At 45.7% G+C, this 24,735-nt stretch overlaps 2 protein-coding genes across 4 annotated transcripts in view; one reads left to right on the forward strand and one right to left on the reverse strand.

Moving 5' to 3' along the window:
- The first annotated feature begins 3,182 nt into the window (after positions 1-3,182).
- On the forward strand, positions 3,183-11,730 carry Psmg4 (proteasome assembly chaperone 4). 2 transcript variants are annotated; one of them, XM_032884408.1, is made up of 3 exons: positions 3,183-3,460; positions 6,140-6,215; positions 11,540-11,730. In XM_032884408.1, exons 1-3 carry the CDS (start codon positions 3,293-3,295, stop codon positions 11,659-11,661), a joined length of 366 nt encoding a protein of 121 aa, XP_032740299.1. In that variant the 5' UTR covers positions 3,183-3,292; the 3' UTR covers positions 11,662-11,730. The 2 variants fall into 2 exon arrangements, with proteins under 2 accessions (XP_032740299.1, XP_032740301.1); XM_032884410.1 differs by having other exon boundaries at positions 3,209-3,460; positions 11,544-11,724.
- Positions 11,731-12,623: 893 nt separating this feature from the next.
- Slc22a23 (solute carrier family 22 member 23) overlaps positions 12,624-24,735 on the reverse strand; it is a 168,040-nt gene continuing 155,928 nt past the window's right edge. For both annotated transcript variants that reach the window (XM_032884405.1, XM_032884406.1), the window contains one exon: positions 12,624-16,806. In XM_032884405.1, coding sequence (XP_032740296.1) covers positions 16,449-16,806 — 358 coding nt within the window. In that variant the 3' untranslated portion in view covers positions 12,624-16,448. The remainder of the gene's footprint in view (positions 16,807-24,735) is intronic.

The raw sequence follows: 24,735 nt of genomic DNA on the forward strand, positions 1-24,735 counted from the left end.
CAGGTTTTCACGATTGCACAACAAATACTTTATCCACTGAGCCTTTCTTCCTGGCTGCTCCCTCCAGATTTGGGGAGTTATTTTTATTGACACATATTATTTGTACAAAGGAGTTTGTACAAATGATATTTCCATACATGCATCCAATGCGCTATGATTATATCCAGTCTTTTTGTTCCTCCTTTTTCCACCGCTGCTGTTTCATTAGAGGAGAGTCTATGTCTAGTTCCCGTGTCCCAGGAATGTGCTAGAATCCTTTGCCTATGGCTGGCACTGTTCCTGTTCTTTGAATGGTTGCTGGTTGGCTAATTTATTATCGTTATTGATAGGTTTAGACTACACAACAATCACTAGTTCAGTGATTTGATTTATTTCTTAACTCTATGATGGTATGACAGGCATATGTATTCAGAGAAACTGTATCTGAAATTTTATATCTAGGATTTTGCTGGGATAGCAATAAGCAGTTCCTTTTTCTCTGGTGAGGCCAGGCAGATCCCAGTCAACCATGCAGGGGTCATGCTGACACTCCATGGTAGGCTGTGGTCCTAAACTGGCATACTGAGATTAGGTGTGGCACAAGCATTTTCCACTTATGATGGGTGGGATTTTCTGTAGCTGTGATAAGACACAAGGCAACCTAAGAAAAGTTTATTTTGTGATTATAGTTTCAGAGGGTTATTATCCATGAGAGCATTTAGCAGGTGGCTTGAGTTGAGAGCTCAAATCTTGGCCTGCACACAGAGGCTGAGAGTACACCAAGAAATCTCAGAGTCAACCTCTAGTGACCCCCCACTTCCTAACAAAGCCACTCATCCCAATTCTTCCCAAACAGTTCCACCAACTAAGGACCAAGTATTCAAACATATGAGCCTATGAGGGCCATTCTCATTGAAGCCACCCTAATGGGCTTACTGAGATGTAACTCCTTGGGAATTTAGAGTGCTACAACAGTGTTTTGGACTGAGAAAAAGCTTGTCATCATGTATCTTCTTTGGTAACACATTTAGTCAACTCTTTTTTTAAAAATTAATTAATTTATTTAATGTATGTGAGTACACTGTAGCTATAGTAGGTGTTCAGACACACCAGAAGAGGGCATTTGATCGAATTACAGGTGGTTGTGAGCCACCATGTGGTTGCTGGGAATTGAACTCAGTATCTCTGGAAGAGCAGTCAGTGCTCTTAGCCACTGAGTCATCTCTCCAGCACCTCAACTCTTTTATCTTTTCTTTTTCTCCGCTTCCTTTTCATGCTGCCTTCATTTTGAGACAAAGTCCCACTAGTAACTATGTAGCTTTGGCTATCCTGGAAATTCCTAGAGATCCACCCACCTCTGCCTGTTCTGTGATTAAAGGCACATGCTACCACACCTGGCTTCAGCCTTGAGTTTTTTGTTTTGTTTTGTTTTGTTTTTTTTAAAGAAGACTTTTGTTTTGTTTTTCAATGGGGTCTCATTATATCTCCTGTACTGACTTGGATATTTCCATGTAGCCCAGGCTAGCCTCAAACTCATGATCTTCTTGATGCCAGAGTACTGGGATTACAGGTTTAAACTACAATGCTTGGATTATTAATTTGTATCTATTTTTAAATAAAAACCATTTATTTTATGTGTGTGGGTGTTTTGCCTGCATGTATGTTTGTATACCATGTTTGTATACATGCCTGGTACCAAGAGAAGTCAGAAGGGGATGTTGGAATTAAGAGTTAGACAGTTACAAGCTACCATGTAGGTGCTAGGAACTGGAACTCAGGTCTTCTGGAAGATCAGCCAGTTCTCTTTTTAATCACTGAGCCATTTCTCCAGACTCACCTTGCATTTATAAAGTCAATGTTTTCATTATGTTTTGGAAACATTTTATATATTCTGACTATAAATTCTATTTAAGATATTTGCTGTATAAATACTTTTCTTCCAGACTGTGGCTTGTCTTTTTGCTTTCTTACTGATTTTTGTAAGAGCAGAAACATTTAATCTTGATGCCGTCCAACTGACCAGTTTGTCCTTTTGTGAAGCACATTCTTCTTGTGAAATGTCTGCCAGCAACATCTCTGGGATCACCATAGGGAAACTGACAAAATAGTAGAGGTAGCTATCTGCCCAGCTCTAGTGCTTTTAAGCTTATTATAAATCTAAAGGTTTCTGTCTTTTATCTGGGAACAATATGGTCTGAAGTTGGTTAGAAACCCTTAATAGATATCTAGGTAACAGGGGGTGTAGCAACCCTCTTTGCCTCCAACAATATTAACCACAGCAGCTGGGATTGTTGCTTTTATAGTAACACCTTGGGAGCTCTATCAGAGAAATATTTCCTTTTCCTCTGTAACTTAGGTCTTCCAGACAAGGCCTATCCCCTGATCTCCCATGATATTCCATGATTTCCCTTGGGGACTAAGCCATCTCACAATGGATCCTCAGTGGGCAACAAACAAAATTCAAATCACATCACATTTTAAATCTCAATTTAATCCAATAAGAGTTACTGGAGATTTAAGCAGTCTCCCTGCAGTTCCTAAAGTCTCCAAGTCAGCTGTAAAAAGCTTGACAAACCTGGCAGGTTTTTACGCTTCTCTCTCAATCCACCAAGGGTCTCATTCCAACACTTTAGTGTCCTAGTAATTAAAATTAAAGGGTCCCGGGGGCAGACATATCACCACCCTCCAAAGGGCTTCCCACTCTCAGATTCTTCTCAAATCTTAAAGGCTTTCTACTCATATTAACATTTTTGCACTCAAGGAAACAAAGAGAAGTTAGATCAAGACCCGTGCTTTACAAGATAGCAGCTCAGGGTGTGCTTGCCTGTCCTCCCGCCATGGTCTATGCTGTTCCTTTTTAAAGCTTTCTCCCAGGACCATTGCTGTTAAGTAGTGTTTGCTAGGTCAGAGACTTGCTGCAGAGATACAGGCTGTGGGACAGAGGAGTGGGACTGGGAAGTGGTGGCTGCTAAAGCGCTCAAAGTGTGCCTATGTCTGGGTAAAGGGAGATCCTGAGAGTGGCTTCAGACCACTAACATGCCCTCCCGGGGAGAAGGAAAAGGACAGAGATAGTTCAGTGGGTTCCCAGAGGTCGCTGTCAGACCCCTAGGCGAGGATAGGTCATCTAATAGTACCTTTCTGAAGGTAGAGCCTGCGGAGGCTACGTTCTAGGCCCCGCCCACTCATGCTCGCCCCACCCCACCTCGGCGCGCGCAGCTGAAAGTGAAAGAGCGCTCAGCTTTTCGGCGCTCGCTCTTTCTGGTCTGGTCTCCTGCGCTTGCCTGGTCTAGGCTGTGGCCCGGTGACTGGCGGGATGGAGGAGCCGCAAGCCGCCGCGGACGTGTCGCTTCACAACTTCAGTGCGAGGCTGTGGGAGCAGCTCGTCCACTTTCATGTCATGCGGCTAACGGACTCGCTCTTCCTGTGGGTGGGGGCAACGCCGCATCTACGCAACCTCGCTGTGGCCATGTGCAGTCGCTTCGTGAGTGTGGGCGGGGCCTGGATAGAAACTGGGGTGGGCCAGGAACTTGGTGGGGAACTGGGGGCGGGGCCTAGCTGTAGAGGGGTTGGGGGGGAGGTACAAGTGGATCCCAAGGGGGAGGGTCCGGGTAGAGAGTGGGAGCTGCTGAGGAGGGTTGGGGAGAAGTGAGGCTGGCAGCTTGTGGCTCTGAGGGACACTCTTAAAGGCTTCAGTGCATCCCCCTGTCCTTTCCTGGACATTTCAGGCAGGAGTCCCCTAGGGCTGCTTCTTGACTTGGGGAACCCTGGAGTCAGACCACAGGCGAACCACTTTAAAGGGAACTCAGCCTAGTTCCCTGAACTCTGAGCTCCCCAGAACATCTGGTCTCCTTGCACCAGCGTGTCATCAGGCAGTTTTCTGCCACACCTACGTTTAGACGACTTTTATACTGGACTTGGAGCTTAGATTTGAGTATCTGATAGGTACTTGACCGACAAAGTCAAGAACAAACTTTCTTTCCCCTTCACCTGGTGGCTTTTCATCCCTATATGGGCGACTCTACCTATTCTGAGTACTCTCTGGCTGTCCTTGGCCTAGTGCTCTCTGACTGTCCATGGCCCACGGTTCATGTGCCCAGAACCTCCCGATCTCAAGGGCTGGGGATTGAATCTAAGGCCTTGCATGTGTTCTGCAAGTGCTTCACCAGTGAGTTAAACTGCCTCTCCTTGTCTCTTCTTTGAACATATTGGATGACAGACTTACCCATACACTCCTATGAGCTCACTTGTGTGTGGACACATGCTTATGTACTTGCATACATATGCACCCAAATTTAGGAATGTGCATGCACATATGTATGCGTACCATACACACTACATAGAAGCAAAAAGTAAAACAATAAGATAGGTTGGGGATTGCCATTTCTCTGATAAAAACACTTCGAGATGAATTCAGAGCATGATCCTGAGTGATTCCCGCGGGGCCTGTTGTTTCTTAGTGTTCTTCCCTGCCCGGTCACTCTTGCAATGTTGGCCTCTGAAGTTTTAGTGTTCCAAGGTGAGGTTTGTGTCTAGTGCCTCTCAGGCTGCTCATTAAGTCACTTGGAGAATGCTTGAGACCCTCTTCAGGGAGTCCTAAGTTATAGCCAGTCAGGCAGTAAGGACTTAGAATGTAATCATGCTTTACTGAAACATGGCCACATCTGTCGTCAATGCAGGTAGAGAATATGGCAGCCTTTGTGCTTTGGCAGGGCTGAACAAGTACTACGAGAGAGCTTGTGGCCGCTGACACCTATATTATTTACATTGTGATCATTCATGGTAAAGGTGTGCTGGTCCATGGAGGACAGTATCAAAGATGGAGTGTGTGTTCTCCCTCTCTTACCTGCAGACCTGTTATGTCCACAGCAAACTTTGGAGAACAGAAATCACAGGATGAAGTTTCTTCTCTAGCTGGCCTGACTGGACAGCATCAGTGGTTTCGGTACCCAGAAGGGGTGATGCCGAGTCAAGCCAGCCTGAGGGTGGCTTGTCTGGGATGTAAGGTATTCCTGATCTATGGCAGGGAGTTGAAGGAGGTGCTCCCACCTTAGCAAATGTGTCCTTGAGCTTGTGTCTACTGAGAAACGAATATCCTATTTGATAGTGATGAATTATATTAACAAGATGGGGTTTAAAATTTTATTTTTGGTACAACAAAGCCAGCTGGCAAGGTAGATTTACTTCAGGAGGCTTAAGTGTAAATACTGTATATTTCAGTTAAATGTTGACTTAAGAGTCTATAAACAGCAAGTTTATGATTATATTTTTGTATCTTTTTCAAACAAAAAAAGAGACAGAAATAGAATAACTTTCTGCTGTTTTTTTTTTTTTAATTATTATTAAATCTTGTTTGATATATACCTGAAGAAATTCTGAAAGGGACTTCAAGTTCTTAAGAGATGAGTTATATGGTCTCTGCCACCGTGTCTAGGAGATGTTCGATCAGTTGTTTTCACCTGGACAGTGAGGTCAGTGTATCAGACTCCCACGCAGGTTAGCGAGAAAGCCTTTGCCTCTTCCAACAGCTTTTCCTCCCCTTTTTTTGTGCCAGACATTGAACCCAAGACCTCCTGCATGCTAGGCAAGCAGGCTACTTTGTTATACTTCATTGTTTCTTAGCTAAAACAAGATCAGTCGACCTTTCATACAGAGCTTTAATGTTGCTCTTTGGATGCAGATATATGGTGTCTTTTCAAAGCTCCAAGTCATTTACTAAATTCTGAAGTCCACACAGCATTCAGGGAGCAAGAGCTGTGCTCTCGTAGGCTTTCCTGAGGAAGGCGTGCAAGTTGCTTCTCAGCTGGGGAACAGGACCAGGCATCTGGACTCCGATCGCATTTCTTGCTGACGGCTTACTGAGTTTGTTGGCTTCCCTCCTGGTTGGAATGCCCTTCAGCATACTTTGGAGTTTGTAACACGAAAACAATCCCTGTATGTGAAATCGGTCTTTAGAGTCCAGCCCGTTACAGATGGCTTCTGTTTGCCCTAGTTCTACTATCTCTTCTGTGTCTGGGTCATCTAGCTCGGCTGTTGACAAATGCCAGCCACTTGGGATACTTTATGTCCTTTCCTTGCCCTGACACCTTGTGTGGAACCCAGAGCTGCCTGGCTGGCCCAGCAGGAGAATCTACAGTATACTCTTTGTTCTCTTCTTCTTTAGGACTCCATCCCTGTGTGCACCTCCCTTTTTGGAGACACTTCTGATACGACTTCCACCGGCCTTGCTCAGCGCTTAGGTATGTGCCCAAGGGTAATGCTTTGACCCTAGCCAGATGTGACCCACTGTTTCAGGTCCTAGGGTAAATGCCCTCAGAAGTGAAGGATCTTCATATGAGCGATGGCTGCCTCATTACCATTGGAAGCTGACTTCTGTCCTTTGGTCTTTTTATGGGACACCTCTGCATTGACCTGTCTCAACTGTCTCAGCGTCGTCACGGTGACAGGGGGCTTTCAGGAACTCTCGCCATCCTTCTTGGCTCACCTTTTCAATCCACGAGCTGATTTATTTCCTTTCAGTGAGTGTAGCGTCTCCTCGTGGGAGAGAGTGAATCCTGCTCTGAGGCAACTACTCAGGGTGGCTCCCTGGACCTCATGACAATGTCTGTGGAGTCTGTGGTAGATGTCACTACTGCAGGAAGGACTGTTTCTTGGTCTCAGTATGACAGGCGGAGAGCCTGATAAAGTGAATGCGGAGTGGCTGTTTAGCAAAGAGTGTGAGATTGAAGGCTCCCTCCTCCCACACGTGCCTTTTTTAAAAATTACAAAGACTCAGGTGATTTAGGTTAGAATAGCTTGTATTCTGTGATCTCCAGCACCAGTTGACCACAGCCAGTATGGACAGGATGCCCTCAACCATGGCTCAGTCTTTGTGTATTCCAGCATCTCTAGTCATTTCTGAGCCCAGCAGTCTCAAGGTCCCACCAAATCTTTGCTAAAGGGATGTAGAGGGAAAGAGCCAAGTTCTCTGTTTTGAGAAGCTCATATTTCAGTTGTGTTTGGATTTGTTCAAAGAAAATTGTGTTATCTTTACCAGTAGTAACTCTGTCACTTTTAGTCACCTATTCATGAGCAGCTACCACTTAACCCAGGGGGAACACCACCAATTTAGGAATACTCCAGACTTGTCAGAGGTCAGGGAGAACAGAGGACATAGGAAGTTTCAGGGTCCTTCTCTAGCCTGGAAACAGACTCATGAACTGTTTTGGAAATGAATTTCTGCTGAGCCTGTATCAAGGCTTCTAGTTTTTGTTCTTTCCCTTCTGTGTTTATATTTTCTTCCCACTGAATAACATGAAAGTCAGTTGAGGACATGATGCTCCTTTGCTTCTTAGGGCTTCCTTGTGTGCTTTTAAACACAGAAGTGCTAACACACTTATGTCAAGATTATTGTGTGCTCTTATCTACTAAGAATTGAGGGAAGTGGACATATGTATGGAAGCAGGATGCTGAGTTTAGGTTGCAGTGACAGTCCCTGGTAAAGAAGGGTGCCATGAATGATTTTTTTTTTTAATTAAAGAATTTTTAATGTGTATATGTGTATGTCTGAGTGTGGGTTTGTGCCCACGAGTGTAGTGCCCATGGAAGCTGCAGATAGTTATAGGTAGTTATGAGCCATCTGACGTTGGTACTGGGAACGAAACTCCAGTCCTCTTCAAGAACTGTATGTGTTTTTAATTGCTCAGCCATCTCTACAGCCCCTAAGTTATAACCCAGGCTGCCCTCAAACCCCTCATGTTCCTGTCCTCGCCTTTTCAACATATCTTACTAGAGTGTGCTACCAAAGATTTTATACCAAAAAATGCAAAGTTGTCTCAAGAGTATCCATGAGCTGGAGATTTGATACCTGGTTTTATGCAAAGTGCTTCTCAGTAACCCAGTGACCTGTTGTGGCTGCTGGCATCTTTGAAAGGTCTGACGCTTCACCTGCTCAGGTTAGGGACTTGCTCAGCAAAGCCCTAGGCTGACTGGTCTCTTGGGCTTGGACAAGTATCAGTAATCTATCATCATAATAAAGATAGAGGTGTTCTGCAGTGACATCTTCTATGGAAGATAAGAGTAGGCCAGGTAAGCACTGGGTGACAGGGTTCTCAGTGGCCATGGAAACCTGCATCACAACTCTGCGTGTATGAGGAGACCCTGAGCTCTGGTCCCCTTTCAGAGCAGAGATGGGTCTGGAAATTGAGTCAGACTCTGTGGCCCCCTTAACAGTTAGACCAGCGGCTCTCAACCTTCCTAATGCTGTGACCCATTAATACAGTTCCTCATGTTGTGGTGATCCCCGACTATAAAATTATTATTATTATTATTATTATTATTTTTATTATTTTTATTAACTTGAGTACTTCTTATATACATTTCGAGTGTTATTCCCTTTCCCGGTGTCCGGGCAAACATCCCCCTCCCCCCTCCCCTTCCTTATAGGTGTTCCCCTCCCCACCCTCCCCCCATTGCCGCCCTCCCCCCAATAGTCTAGTTCACTGGGGGTTCAGTCTTAGCAGGACCCAGGGCTTCCCCTTCCACTGGTGCTCTTACTAGGATATTCATTGCTACCTATGAGGTCAGAGTCCAGGGTCAGTCCATGTATAGTCTTTAGGTAGTGGCTTAGTCCCTGGAAGCTCTGGTTGCTTGGCATTGTTGTACATATGGGGTCTCGAGCCCCTTCAAGCTCTTCCAGTTCTTTCTCTGATTCCTTCAACGGGGGTCCTATTCTCAGTTCAGTGGTTTGCTGCTGGCATTCGCCTCTGTATTTGCTGTATTCTGGCTGTGTCTCTCAGGAGCGATCTACATCCGGCTCCTGTCGGTCTGCACTTCTTTGCTTCATCTATCTTGTCTAATTGGATGGCTGTATATGTATGGGCCACATGTGGGGCAGGTTCTGAATGGGTGTTCCTTCAGTCTCTGTTTTAATCTTTTGCCTCTCTCTTCCCTGCCAAGGGTATTCTTGTTCCCCTTTTAAAGAAGGAGTGAAGCATTCACATTTTGATCATCCGTCTTGAGTTTCATTTGTTCTAGGCATCTAGGGTAATTCAAGCATTTGGGCTATAGCCACTTATCAATGAGTGCATACCATGTATGTCTTTCTGTGATTGAGTTAGCTCCTCAGGATGATATTTTCCAGTTCCAACCATTTGCCTCATTTAATTTCATAAAGTCGTTTTTTGATAGCTGAGTAATATTCCATTGTGTAGATGTACCACATTTTCTGTATCCATTCCTCTGTTGAAGGGCATCTGGGTTCTTTCCAGCTTCTGGCTATTATAAATAAGGCTGCAATGAACATAGTGGAGCACGTGTCTTTTTTATATGTTGGGGCATCTTTTGGGTATATGCCCAAGAGAGGTATAGCTGGATCCTCAGGCAGTTCAATGTCCAATTTTCTGAGGATCCTCCAGACTGATTTCCAGAATGGTTGTACCAGTCTGCAATCCCACCAACAATGTAAAATTATTTTTGTTGCTACTTTGTAACTATAATTTTAGAGAAGAGCAGTGTCTCAGTTCCTGAGACCACTGGAAGTATGTGCTTTCTGATGGTTGCAGTCCACAGATTGAGAAATGGTGAATTAGACTGATTGGAAGTACACTACAGTGGGCCCCTGTTGGGAAAGAGGAACTCCATGCCACTGCCACTGAGAAGACAGACTAAGCACAGTGTGGTTTTACGGTCTCCTTCTGGTTCGTCTTGGTAGATCTCACTGTCTTGCCACACTTGACTTGTTCTCAGATCATTGTCTATCTAGCAATTCCCACCCTAAAGGGATGGATGGGATTCTCTGGGCACACTGCATACAGCAAACTCATGGCAGTTTCTGCTAATTGTGGCTATAGGCCATCGTAAAGCACTGCTTCCTCTGGTGACCCAACAACTGCTTTGGTCCAGATGTGCTCCTCCTCTTCCTCCTCTTCTTCCCCTCCTCTTCTTCTTTTTCCCTTTGTTGAATTGGTTGGCCTAGAGCTCAGGGTTAGCTTCCCATCTCTGCCTCCTAAATGCTAGGATTTAGGATTACAGCATGATTGGCTACATCCCTTCATCAGTGCATGTTTTTACATTCCTTTTTTTAAAAAAGAAAAAACAGGCCAGGCATGGCGGCACATGCCTTTAATTCCAGCACTCAATATAGCAGAGGCAGGTGGATCTCTGAGTTCGTGGCCAGCGTGGTCTACAGAGCTAGTTCTAAGGCAGACAGGGCTATGCAGGAAAATGCTATCACCAAAAGCTAACCCTCCTTCCAAATACCACAAAACAAACCCAAGTTTTATTGAGATGTATTCATATGCTACAGTCCATCCAGCTATCCTCAGGGCAAAGGCAGGACATCAGCTGCCCCAGTCCATGGAATATTCCCCAATACCCCTTTATCTAAAAGCAAACAATCCCCCAAATAAACCAGATGCACAGTCTTGGATATCTAATAAAGAAAATAATTAAAGGGGTCTTTGAGATTCAGAGGCCTTATACTACCTTAGATTTACAAAGCCTGTGTAGAGTAGAAGTTTCCAGATACTCGTGTGTGGTCACCTGAGAGCGTTTTAGCATCGACTGCTAGCCCCAACACTATGATCTTTCACCTGTAAGAGTCTGGAGCCCAAAGAGGTTTTGGGCTGTGGTAGATCAGCAAAAAGACTGACGCTTGAAGGTAGCTTTGTCTCTGCCCTCTCGGATACCCTGCTGGTACTGCAGGTAAGAATTGCAGAGGCCGGACAGAATCACCACATGGATGAAGCTTGGTGTCTCCACAATAGGCTTTAGTCATGGCATTGTGGCTGCCCTAGCCTTACTGCCTGCCTTTCTGCCTGCAAATGGGGTGAGGTCACTGGAATAGAGAGGGGATTGATGTTTTCATGGGTGAGTAGCAGTTTCTACCTCTGCTCTGGGCATGGGTAAGGTGAAGGGAAGGAAAAGTCAGGCCACCGCCAGTCATTGTTGAATGACACACACTGGTTGGGCTTGCTGCTTGCTTCTGCTCGGGGAGGGCATTGCCTTCCAGATGTGCCTTCCAGATGTGGGCTGCAGCTGAGCTTCATTATTGGAGTTTGGTCAATGCCTCACCGTTTTATTGGTTCTAGAAAATGCACACTCACACATATGCATATATACAAGTATGTACATGCATAGAATATACACTTCTAGAAGGAGAGAGAAAACTATAGAGGTGGGTGGTAGTGATAGAGAACGTCAGTATTATTATTATTATTATTATTATTATTATTATTATTATTACTACTATTATTATTTGAAATAACAAAATCCCCAAGTCTCCAAAGAGTAGAGTAGAGGTATCCAGATACTAGTGTGTGGTCACCTGAGAGCGTTTTAGCACTGACTGCTAGCCCCAACACCAGGATGGCCAGACTCTGCTGTTCTTACTAAGGCTTGTATTTAAATCCCCTGTTCCAGAAACTCGCTAGGGCTAGGTTCCTTTTGCATGTCCAGCCCTTGAGGAATCTTCTCCAAACCCTTGTTCTCTTTCCAAGCAGCTCCCCAGCTCTGGGCAGGTTTGTGGGACACAGGACACGTGTTATCTCACTTGCAGCTCTCAACATGCTTTTCTTTGTTTTAGCCAGGAAGACCAGCAAACAGGTGTTTGTCAGCTACAACCTCTCCAATACAGACAGTAACTTCACGTTACTCGTAGAAAACAGGATTAAAGAAGAAATGGAGACCTTTCCAGAAAAGTTCTGAGCAGCAGAAGAAGTGTTTGTAACTTGTATATAAATTACATGGAAATAAACAGGTTGTTTTTGTCCTCAGGCTGCAAATTACTTTATTTTAAAAGGGTTTATTTCATGGGCTTTCTCCTGTACCTCTGGGTATCAGGAGCCTCAAACTGATGGCATGGGGAAGCAAGAAAAGGGAGCAGACAACACACACTTCCCACCTGTCCGTGCTAGAGAAAAGGAGAGGACGCATACCGGACAGTTTAAATCAGCCACTGTTCCGTCTCTTCGTACTTTCCTGGTGGGACTTTCTTGGGCCCCTTATTTGTGCTGTTTGAAGCTACACTTGCACCTTAGAGCAGCTTTCTAGATTCATAGGCTCAGTGGAGTCTGGTGTTTTTGGCCTTGTTCTTTCCATCTGTGAAATGGTAATCATCCCTAACTTGCTGGGTTAAGTGTGTAGAAATGTTCTGCAAAGTGACGGGCTGTGCCAGGGGCCAGGTTTGGTTTTAACTTTGATTTTTATAGGCAGCAATGCTTCAGACCCCTTCACATTTACTGTCACCTTTGCTCTCTTTTTCGCTTTTCTCCCTATTACCTGCCCTTTGACCATGTTTAATTCCTGACTACTACTTGGGCTCTAATTGTGGTTTTCCCACTTGAGGTTCATGTGTTGGAAGCCACATTTTGACATAAAGGTGAACCACCATTGCCAAAGAGCTTTTTAATCCTTGGGGTGCCCCTGGATCCTCTCAAATGGACAGTTCAGGGCCTATAATTATTTTGCACGGTGTCAAGGGGTTTGACTGAGGCAGAGGCAGGAATAAGGACATTTAGTAGTAATGGTGTCTGTGTTTCGAGGGTCCACCTCCTGCATAGCTCATGCCAGCCTCTGTGGCCTCAGCCATTTCTGCAGTGTGGCCAGCCCAGTGGACAGCTCCCTAGGACAGAGTAGTAAGTGACACAAATCAGCTATGGAGAGAAGAGTTTGGTATAAATGCTTTATTAAAGAAATATTATTTTGTTGTTAAAAAATACTACATTAGAGAAGAGAGTTTATGTTATCAGTCTTTCCTCACAGAATCACAGTGTCGATAGTCATTCCTTGACCTCTCTAGGAATCCTTAGGCCACGGATTAGCAGAACACAATTGAGAAAAAAAAATTCATCTTAAATGTGCGGAATTCTCAGATGGTTTGAGAATCACACTCCATAAACATTTAAGTTTAATCCGATCTCAGCCTCTGACTACCTTTTCAGACTAGGACTCTTAAAGCAGAGTGAGAGGCCTCACCATCCGCAGGGCTAGTGAAGGCCGCTTACAGAAGAAGCCTTGAAGGTAGTGGTGTGGGAGGTCTGGTCAACGTGGAGGATTTTATTACTCGTCCTCAGTGGTAGTGAAATGCCCTTTGTGGATACCATCAGGTGAGGTAGGGAAGACATTCCAGAGGAAACCTGTTAATGGGGCAACATTTTTATTTCTGTACATTGACATACAAATTTTCCCCAAAGGTACAACAGATGCGACACCATGCAGACACGCAGCTGTGAATGACAGTTCAGAGCTCAACATAAACTTGTGCTGTGAACAGGTACCGCCCCCGTCGACACGTACAGTCACGCGGCTCTTAAGAGGAAAAGCACACATGGTTGGGTTGCAGAAAGGACAGAGGTAGGGAAGCGTTCCTCACTAGACACAACACACCATATTGTTTTTCCAAAACACACACGATACATTAGAGTGAGGTGGTGTCCTTCAGAACAGGGAGGAGTTGAAGTGTGGACCTCCCTCAACCCATGTGCCACCCAGGGGCTGGGTGTGTGATGGTCACGAGATTCTTTGAATGGCACTTCTAGTTCAGGGACTCCTCGTTTGGCTCTGGGAAGTAGTCACGACTGTGTGTGATACTCCCCTCTCGAGGTCTGGTTTTGCTTGCTTTCCACTTTGTGGCCAAACCCATTTACCAGCCCTGTCCTCCAGTTGCAGGTGATTATAGTCTTAAAACACAAAAACATCTAAGCCTTTTCCCTATTTGTCTTGGGTGCTAATAATTAGATATTTCATAATATTCGACTTACTAAAGAGCAAAACGAAGAACTTCTCCATCCCTGTCTCAGCTGTTCGCATTTGTGCATAACTTATGAAAACAGGTGTGGGATGGTGGACAGTAAGACTACCTTTTAGTGTCCCCGGGATGGAGGGGCCCATCAGAAAGGGCCAGGGCTTGATTAGCGTCTGCCCACAAGGGGCACAGAGCCGAGTTTAGGGATGACAGCTTGGTACCAGGGAGCTGGGCTGTGGCCATCTTTCTCTGGAGCTAGGCCAGAGTGTCTGAGGCCTGGGTGCCCTGCTGTCTTTCTCACTTGGTCAGGCCACACAGCAAACTTGCCTCCAAGCAAGCTTTCCTGTTTTGGCTAACTTTCATGGAGGTGTTCTAGCAACTTCAGGTACCCATGCACTGAAGCAGAAACTGATCTGCTCGGCCTTCCCCTGAGGCTGCCACATGGAGGTCAAGACACTGCCAGCAGTCAGCCTTCTGAACTTCCTCTGGTTGATGGTCTGGTCCCTGCCTCAGTGGCAGCTTCTCTGCTACTCCTTGATGAGGGCCTCCGGTTGCTGCAGCCGTTAACACTATCTGCATTGGCCCAGTGTTTTTACCATTGTCATTTGAGATGGAGATTGGAGACCTTAAAAAGAAGCTTAGAAGTGCTATACTTTGACACCACTAACCTAGTGATTTCCGCAGCACTCTGTGTCATTCATGTTTCCTTAAGAAGGCCAACACGACCAGTGTAAGACTGTTCATGACTATGTGAATGTCTCATTCTATACTTAAAAGGTTGCTGCCAGGTGACTTGGTAGCAAGTATCTGGGAAGGTGAAAGGTATCTTACAAGTTTGGCACGCAAAGGCTGCACAGATCTAGAGAGGCTTTGGAAAGAGGATATGTACTAACATCAAGGCATGGAAGGGGGATGACTGAGACCAGGGAGAGTGAAGGTAAGCTGGACTTAGAACAGGTATCAAGGACTGGCCACATGGCCTCCCTCCTAGGCATTGGTCCTCGAGCAAAGCATTCAGGACCCCAGGCATCAAAGAGAACATAGGCCAGCTTCCAGAAACATGGTTGCATATGGAATCACTACTCTCATGAGGTCTTGATCAAGGCAGCTGGATTCCACTGATATATCTATCAGATGTGGAAGAGAAGTGGATAAGACTGCAAGAGACAGACCAGACAAGGAGCTGGAAGGGGATACACTCAACCCTTTTCTGGCCTTTGAATTCGAGCAACTGTCATTTAGAAGTCACTTTGTTGCCTACATAGGCCTGAGACCATGATTTCCCTGGAAGAGCACATGGTAGAGACGCATGGCAAGAGGCAAGGCAGATGGTTGGTTAGAAGCCACGATGCTCAGAGAAGCTGGTGCCTGAGCCGCTGCAAGAGGTCCAGAGGCTGGTTTCTTAGCAGCCCTGGTGCCCTGCGGTCTGGGGCAAGGTGAGGGACACAGGTAAAGGACATCCTGGGAGGCGGGTACAGGATGGGAGTTGAGCTTTGGTGGGTTATTGCTCTCTCTCACTTCTTGTTGCTTTCAAGGGACTAGCGACCATGTGGACTCACCTGTGAGCAGCCTGCACTCCCGCCCAGGGCCTTTTTGTGCTGAGTGACAGGCAGGAAGCCATTGAGGAAGACATGAGGTGGACCGCCTCCGGGTGCTGCGGGCACTGTTGTGATGTCAGAGTGGCAGCCAAGCAGGAGCTCTCTATGGTGTGCTGGAGACGTGGGTGGCAGCCATGTGTGGGAGAGCGAGGCTCCCTCCTGGGATTTGCCTTGGTTGCCCTTTTCGGTTATTTTCCTGTTGTTTGGAGTTCTGGAAGTGGCCACGTTTTCAAGTAGTACTGGCAACAGGGCTGGCTGGGGAAGAGGGACATTTGCTGCTGGAGCTTAGTCTGAGAAAGCGTCTTAGCAGAAACAAACATGGCTCCCACCTCAACACGACAGCTGCTGTGGACTTAACTAAGCAAACCCGGCGTCAGGAACTGGTGCTTTCTCATATAGGATTTCTGGTGAAGTATGGAAGTTTCCCCACAAAAACTTCCAGATCAAGTACAAAAGGACGATCCTGAAGGAAAGAAAGACTAAGCTGGCTCTTACGACATTTTGGGGGCTGCTTTCCCAACACAGGATGGAAACTACCTAACAAATAGTAAAGAACCCAACTTTAAAATATACAGACTCTAAGAAAACAAAACCAATTCATGTACATTTTCCTCTGTCTAAAATGTAGTCCCAAGGATGCTCTGCTTGAGAGGAACATCTGTCCACGGCAGGGAGCCTGGAGGTAGGGGTCCTGGCCTACGGATGACCTCTGTCTCCTTGAGTGGAGAAGAAAATTGAGTCTGGCCTCCAGGAAGGGGACTGGCCACTGCATTGGTCACTTACAGGGACTTCCTCAGAGCGACCCTCCCTCACTCCTGAAGGAGGTTCTGCTTCATGATCAGTGGAAGGGGGAGGGGATAAAGTGCTTCTCGTAAAAATGACCAAAATAAATACAAACATTTAATGGCAGAAAAGAAAGTCTTTAGAGGGTTATTTCCAAAGCATCTGGTTTCTCGGATGTGTTCCTCGGATGTCTGGAAAGACAGATTTCCCCACACCAGTTGAAAGTCTCACAATCGAGTGGAGTCAGCAGCAGGGTTGGACTTCCTCCCCCAGCTACGTCTTCTCTCTGGTCTGTAAACCTGTGTGCAAACTTTCCCCAGCCCTTCAAGCCACAGGGGACTGGTGGAATGGTGGCGTGGCCCAGGGAGCTACATGGTCTTCATGCCATTGGCAGTGGCCCCCTCTGATAGCCCGTCCCCCACTGCAGCCACGTCATGCAAGCCCGAGTAGTCCTTGAGCTCCGCGTTGGTGAGCAGCAGTGGCTGCTCTCCCTTCCTGTGTGACAGCAGTGGTTGCCGTGTGTAGTGTTCCCCATTGGCGATGTTCTCAGGCAGGTTCTGGTCCCTGCTCTCAGGCAGCAGGAGGATGCAGATGATGCAGATGAGCGTGCAGCAGGCAAAGATGATATGGTGCAGGAAGTAGCCTTTTTGGTTGTGCAGCTCAATAATGGGTGCTGTCAGCATGCCGAAACCTGCACTGGCCAGCACCAGCCCGAGCCCACCACACCTGCAGGGGGAGAGAGCACAGGCATAAATGGAGCATAAGGGTTTGGTGCAAGTAGGGTGGAATGGCACCACAGATTGGTGGACTATTAGGCTAAGCTCATAGCACCATTCTGGTTTAGGTATGTTCCACAGACTTCCGGTATTATAAACCTAATCTTGAATTCAAATGCTGGTGGAATTCAGATATGGCGGCTTTAAGAACAATTAATATTAAAAGTAGTCAAAAGGTTAGGCCCCCTGTGATGGCAGGAGAAGCCTGAGCTAGCATATTTACTGGGTCACCAGTATCTTGATGCCCTGCTCTATCTTGGGATTCTGCAGAGCCCCCATTATCTAGGGTCCTCACCATATACAACCCCTTACCTTACACTATGGACCTTTCAGTCTCCAGAGCCATAGCTGAATAAACCATATTCTCTATAAATTGTCGATTACTACCACAGAGAGGGGATTTAGATACTAAGGTAGTTCTGCCTCTGCATGCGGCCCTATTCTAGTTGGTACCACCTAGTAAATCCCATAGGAGTGATAGCCCAAGCCACCTTCATCCTGGCTGTATCTGTAGATTCCTGCAGCTTTGAGCTCAGATAGGTCAAAGCCAAAGTGGGAGTCATTTATCTCTATTCCTCTGCCAAGTGAGGAACCCTCAGGAATCCCAGAGAGGATAGCAGACATGTAACATTTTAACACCCCTCCTTTCATGGCTCTAACGTCTCTACGTTGACCTAAAAACATTCTTGAGACCGAGGTGCTCTGTAGGTACTAACAAAGAGGTACGGTGTTGGGGTGAGACCATAGTGTTCAGGTAATGGGCCAGAAAACTGCCTGGTCCCCAGTCCCCAGGCCCAAGGGACAGGCTGAGGTGGTCTTGTCTTCAGAAGGAGGAATACAGTAGCCTGCCCACCTGTGGGAACATTTCGAGGAAGGTACAGGGATATGGACTTCAGGAAGAATCTTAGATAGGAGATGCTCAAGGCATTATGCACCATTCCAAAGGGACCTCATTCTCAAACAGAGTGGAAATGGCTGGAGGGAAGCGCCTGCTGCAGGTGGAGGCGGCTCTTGAACATCTAGGTTTTCTTGGTACTGCAGGTGGCTCCCAAGTAAAAGAGACCACCCACAAAGTGTTAGGATACAAGTCAACACGGAATTCGTTCATGTTTATATACTACCATCAAACTCAGAAATGAGATGGAAACATTTCCAAGAAAGCTTGAATTTCCAAGGCTTGAATGCTGAGAACTACAGAGCATTGCTGGCGGAAGGTTTAAAAAGTTACAGATAAGTGCCTGGAAGACTCAGTATTGTGAAGATATGAAGATGATAAGTCTTTCTGAATTGAGCAACAGATTCTTCTCAATCCCTATTGAAATCTCAGTGGAGAATAACCGTATTCAAAAATTTACATGATAATGCCAAAGACCTGGAATAGCCAGGAAGGGATTTGGAAACAGAAATGTAGTAAGAAGACTTACTGTCCCAATTACGAAACTCAGAAGCTCTGTCATTTGTGTGGGACACTGAGAGGCAAACCCACAGGACAGTGAGGGTTCGGAATCAGGTCTGTACACCTATGGTAAGTGGGTTTCCACAAAGGCACACGTGGTGGGGCAAAGGGCAGTGTCCAGCAAGCAGTGCTGGTGCGGTAGGGTAGCTTGTGGGCAAAAGAATGAAGGCAGAGCCTCCTTCACAAGCCGATTCCTAGAAAACATCCGGGAAGATCGTTGTGACTTTGGGTCAGCGGGGAATCCTTACAAACGCAGCCGCAGCACAGCTACACTTAATCAAAATTAATTGTTCTGTTCTTTTTTAAACTCCTCAGAAGACATAATTCAGAAGTAGAAGCCACATAGCCAGGGAGAGATGCTTGCAAAGCCCATAATATCTATTGAACTCAACTTGGCTTAAAAAATGGGAAAAAGGTGTCAACAGGCATTTCATTGTACACGCACGCACGCACAGCACACACACACACACAGTGAGAGGCCACTTCACACCTTCGAGAAAGCCTGGAGTAAAGACCGAACAATGTACAACAACCCCTAGAGGGGTTGGAGTTCTCCAAGGGCCTCCTGGTAGCAGGACGGAAAACAGGTCGACATTCTCTTAAAAGGAAACATAATTCTTTATATAACTAGCAATTCCATATACGAAACAAGTAAAACCCTATGTACAGACAAAAATTTACAAGCAAATGTTTATGCCTTATAGCACTGGGAACAATCTGAATGTCTATCAGCTGCTGAGTGCTAAATAAAAATATGGCCTATCCAGATATAATGGAATATTACTAAGCCTCTAAGGGCATGAAACATAGACATGTTATACCATGAAAAACAGCACGCTGATTGTATGATTCCACAGAGACAGAAAGCAGGGCAGGGATTGCCTGGGGGTAGGAGGGTGAAAGTGCAGAGGGGCACGAGGGTGTTTTTAGAGAAGTGATGGAAGTGGTCTATAACTGAACGGTGGGGAGCCAGATGTCGAAATGCACGAATCCTACGTCACATACATGGCACTCAAGCTGTTACCTCCCAAACCCTTTCAGCTGTGGACCCGAGGCTGCCTCACAATCAGAGTGAGGCAGCTGCCAGCTTCACTTCTTTGCAAGCTCCCAGAGACTGAACTTCCTTTCCACGTCACCCATGGCTGCTCATGGGCCTCTCAGTAGCAGTCCTTCAGACTAATCCTGGGTTAATGTAGGGGACATGACTTGGTGCTCTCACTGTCTCGAAGGCACAGTTCATGTGGCTCCTGTTGGCTTCCTTGGGATTCTTGGGGCCTCCCTGAGTCCTCCCTCTGGCAGACTATATCCTCGTGGTACATGTCTCTGTGCGTCTGTGCTTGAGAGGTGCTCAAGGGCAAGACCAAATCTTGCTCAACGTGTAAATCTTGGCAACTGTTTAAGACTTGTCCAACTGGCCCCTGGGCATTACTTGGTATTGTCAAAATTTTAAGATAATTTCCATCTACCAGAATTTTTAATCTTTGCCATATATTGGACTGGAAGAAATAGGTAATTGCCAATAAATTCTTGCCCATAAAGTACTGCAGATTTAATGAGATGTCCCTTCCACAGACAGGATACAGAGACTCTGGGTATGATGAAACAAGCTATTGTGTTGTCGGGGTACCCATTGCAGGAAATGAGGTGGCCCCCAGTAATATTCTGCAACTCATGAAGAACTGGATCCTACCAATGACTGCTGAGCCTGGAGGCAAATCCTGCCTCAGGGCACTGGGGCTTGGAGTAAGGATCCAGCTAAGCATTGCGCAGGTCACTTACAGATACCACAAACCATAGGATTTAAGTCATTTGTTAGATAAGTACTGTAGTGAGAACGACCAGCCTTGGCTGTGAAACCTCTAACCCAGGCTTTCATGTCCCAGCCCTTTCCCAAGCAGTGTCCTACAACACCTTTTAAAGACACTGGCATCTTTCTGTCAACATCTGCTCATGATGAGCCTTTCGGTATTGCTCCTCCATGCACCTGTCAAGGACAAGGATTATTTCCTGGAAGATCAGCTGTCTCACTGTTTGCATGTAATACATACTGGATGCCCGTGGTTCACGATGACTCCCTAGGTAAGAAGGCCAGCTTACCCATAGGCAAGGGGCAGAGAGCTGTGAGATTGGGCCCATTTGTTCGGTGAATAATATGAATACCTAAACAGACATTCAGAATTCCTGGTGAATCTGGCCCCACTTGGTAAGTCAGAGCAGAGGTGTATCAGATGTCAGGGACCTGTTTGATTGAGACCGTTGATAATTTCTCTGGTTTTTGCATTCTCTTGCCCTTGTCCATTAGGGTTGCCATGCAGGAAAGCAGAATGCAGCCCCCCATGTAGGGAGGGTGTGAAACCACTAAGCCCTGGGTAAATCTTACATGACAGCAAGTGAATGAGATCAAAGTAATATGTCATATTACTAAATAATAATAAATGATATTAATAAATAATAATAATAGTAATAAATAATATTGGATGAAATATGTTTGATTTACAACACATTTAAGTTGCAGGTATATGTATATGATATTTGGTATGTTGATATACACATGTAATAGAAAATCCAGTTGTGATGAATAACATCCCATCCAGCGGCAAACTGTATATACAGCAGTGCTCATAGGATCGTAGTGAAACATCCCTGGGGATTTTATAGCTGTGTTGTCACAGATATCATGGCACAACTCATTCCTACATGACTGCAGTGATACCGGTATAGAGAGACCTGCTGCACTGTCAGTCATATTAAAGGACAGCACGTAGAATGATGTGTAATATGTGATACTCTAAGATGCTAAATGATTCTGTTTGTGGGTACTTGGTACATACTATCATAAAGCATTCCTACTTTAAAAAAAAAAAAAAAGTAATTCCAGCACTCGGGAGGCCAAGGAATGAGGATGGAGAGTTCAAGGCCAACCTGGGCTACAAGGTGAGAACTTATGAGCTATACCACCAGCACCTCAGGTTTCATTTCCTGCCTCCTGATTGTTGTCCTGCATCTAAGTATGCAGAGGAGACTCAAGGATGTCTGCATGGAGACAGCAGATAGCGACTTATCTCCCCCCCCCCCGCCCCGTCACCGCATGTCCAGTTGCTGAATACTGTTTGAAACAGTTGTACATCTTGTTTATTTTCCTATGAAAGTACCTTCTGTTTCACTGTCAGAGATTTCTTGGATTTAATATTATTACAGACAATTTTGTAAGACAAACGCCATGCCAGTTTTGGTTTTGTTTGCTCCCTTTAAGTCATACATGGTGTTTCCCTCTAAAAAGCAGATTGGTCATAGCTACTTTCTATTGCGCTGGGAGTTCACTAGAGGGCAGCCTACGTCCATGTTTATATAGCAGTGAGTCTTTTCCCACACAAACTGGGTTGGGCCTCCTTGTTTCTTAGAAGCATGACATGTTCACTGTCCACCTGCTAGCTTTACTTTGGGTAACAATTCTCCGGCCACGGCCAATGGGCAGCCTCACTAGGGGAGCAAAGTGTGAATAGAAATCAATGTGAACCATCAGCTCATACATAAATATGGACACACCCCTCCCTATGTTGTACTTCCTCCTTTATTTTTCTTAGCTTTTCTTGACTGCATTTCTGTGAAGTTAAGGATGAGCAAATATTGTACCCATTGCCACAGAAATGAAGAACTAGCACAATTATCCCGGTATAAACAGGTTCAGGAATTGCAATTTGTGGAGTTAAATATTCAGTTCTTCCTTGGTATCTGGTGAGGGGGTAGGGGGTGGGGGTGGTACCAGGACTCCTAGGCACTCTAGTACCTTATAGAAAATGTTATGATAGTGCACAGAACCACGTCTTTTGCATTATTTACCATTATTCATAATGCTAATGCAATGCAAACGCTGTGTAAATAGGTGTTTGCTATATTTATGGGCTAATGGTAAGGACTGTACATGTCCAATAGGCATAGGTTATTGGGTGTGGGTGTTAGAGATGGAACCCAGAGCTGTGTACATACTCAGTACACACTGTACCCCTGGGCTACACTCAGGTGCATCACTTCTGTAAATGGATGCTGTCCATCAGTGGTTGGATGACTAATGGTTCTTTGTGTGATACCTTGTCTTGAGGTAACATTAGAGCAGAAGACAGACATAGGGAAGGTCTCAAGGCCCGTCTGATGCAAATGATCTGGACTGCAGTAAAGGGACAGAGCCATCTGAGCGGCAGGCCAACAGTAGTTAGTAGATAAGAAGCTGGGATGGTACACAGGGCAAGGGCAGACAGTCCGTGACCAGGGCTCCACAAATTGGTGAGAAATTATGCAGACCTTGAACCAGCTTGTCAGTATCACCCGCACCTGCCCTTTCTCTTCCCTTGTCCCATTGCTTTGGTGAAGGAAGCCACTGTAGGCTACAGGAGCTTCTGTTTTCAGATTCCAGGCAACAGTGGAGAGAAACGACGACCCACCACAGAAACAGCCACCGGCTATGTCTGCACCATCCTAGAGTGCCTGTCACTTCTGCCCAAGACAAGGGGCGAGATTATGAAGGGAGGGTGGAAACCTGTCTTTCCTAGCCCATCTTCCAGTCAACTGCCTAAAGCCTAGGGTATGAATTGTTGAGCTAGTGGTGAACGTCAGTGAGCTGAGGCTAAGTGTTTCCCTGCAATCGTCTGAACAGAATTTGATGATACAGGGTTCACTCTAGTCAAGTGGTTTGCAATATCCACAACACTGCAACCCTTTAATATAGTTCCTCATGTTATGGTGACCCCTACAGCCATGAAGTCATTTCATGACTACTTCGTAACTATAATTCTGGTACTGTTATTAGTTATGATATAAATATCTGATATGCTGGATATCTGAAATATGATCCCCAAAGCGGTTGCAACCCACAGGTTGAGAACATTGTTTTAGTCTCCACCACCCAAAGGAAAACAGATTACAGTGTATCTGTGTAGAAAACATATCCTGATGTATGTCCAGTCTCTTGTTCCTGGCACCTTAACTTTTGCAGTTTGTGCTGGCTAATTTTATGTCAACTTGACACAAGCTGAGAGAGGGAATCCCAACTGAGAGAATATCTCCATCAGTTCTGGCTATAGGCAAGCCTGTAGGGCATTTTCTTAATTAGTGACTGATGGAGGAGAGCTCAGCCCATTGTGGGTGGTGCTGTCCCTGGGCTGCTGGTTTTGGATTCTATAAAAAAGCAGGCTGAGCAAGCCAGGAGGAGTAAGCCGGTAAGCAGCACCCCTCCATGGCTTCTGCATTAGCTTTTGCTTCCCCTCTCCTGTCCTGTTTGAGTTCTTGTCCCGACTTCCCTTGATGATGAACAGTGATACAGAAGCATAAGCAAAGTAAGCCCTTTCCTCTGCAACTTGCTTTTGGTCATGGCGTTTTATCGCAGTAATAAAAACCCTATTGAGTAAGAACACTTGTTCTTGCTTCAAAAGGTTTCTTTTCAGTGTTGTAGAAAAGGATAAGACTCATAAGAGAGAGGAAGCCCATGGACCCCACCTTCAATCATCTTGGGTGTTTCTGTGTGGAGTGGGTGGTAGGGAAGTTGCATGTTTATCCTGGGACTCTCATGGGAATTCTTCATGGGTTTATTTGCAAGAAAAAGCTGCACAAACCACCAGTGGGAAGAGTTCCCATGGAGAACTTCCAGCCTGGCCTGGAACTGACCGCAATTTCCTTTCACCCACTGCAGGTACAAAACATCACTGAGGGCCAAATATTTTTCTTATTTGTCATCTTGGCGAGGTGGACTTTAGAATGCATTTGTTCAAATTTTATCCCCTAATAATTTTAATAATTTTTCCAGATTTGCATCAAAGAGGAAAAGGATGTCATATTTCTTCTACTCTAGGTTACTAAACACACTGACAGGGAGGCCAGAGTTATGGGGTGCCTTCCCAGAGTCATGCAATGGCTGCCAGTGGCTACGAGAAACCTAGGACTAGTAGAGACTTGCACTCCAGCTGAGAGATTGTCTTTGTGGATTCTTTACAAAGGAGGGAATTTAACTGGTGGGGAAAGAGTAATGTGCTATGCTCCTTCAGTGTTTTGCAATTGCAGGCACAAAAGGAGCTTTTGGTTCACCTGTCTTTGGCTAAGCAGAAGGCAGGGAACTAGAGGGCTTACAAGACACCTAATTGCTTTTTCTTAAATATACAACCATGGGATATTTTATTACAGGGACCAATAACCAGCAGCCTTAGCTTGTATTGTAAAAATTCAAGAGAATGAGTCAAAATGAGGTCATGAGAAAATTCCGTTGTCAGCAAGGAGGGAAGTCCGCAGGCCTGCCCACCTGCTCCCCGAGTCCTCCCAGCACCAGAGGGCCTAAAATAACTACCCTCTCTGAGTCCCATCTGAACTGGAATGTCTGCTTGTTCTTCTGAAGAGTGTCATCACGCTGACTTCTGGGTTTCAGCTCACAGCTGAATA

Source organism: Rattus rattus, chromosome 14, assembly GCF_011064425.1.
Source record: "Rattus rattus isolate New Zealand chromosome 14, Rrattus_CSIRO_v1, whole genome shotgun sequence".
NCBI lineage: Eukaryota > Metazoa > Chordata > Mammalia > Rodentia > Muridae > Rattus > Rattus rattus.

Bases quoted from the DNA above. Each gene is read 5' to 3' on its own strand.
- Psmg4 (XM_032884408.1), top strand. From the start codon at position 3,293: ATGGAGGAGCCGCAAGCCGCCGCGGACGTGTCGCTTCACAACTTCAGT. The intron at 3,461-6,139 runs GTGAGTGTGGGC...CTTCTTCTTTAG, and splicing joins TGGCCATGTGCAGTCGCTTC to GACTCCATCCCTGTGTGCAC. The intron at 6,216-11,539 runs GTATGTGCCCAA...TCTTTGTTTTAG, and splicing joins CGGCCTTGCTCAGCGCTTAG to CCAGGAAGACCAGCAAACAG.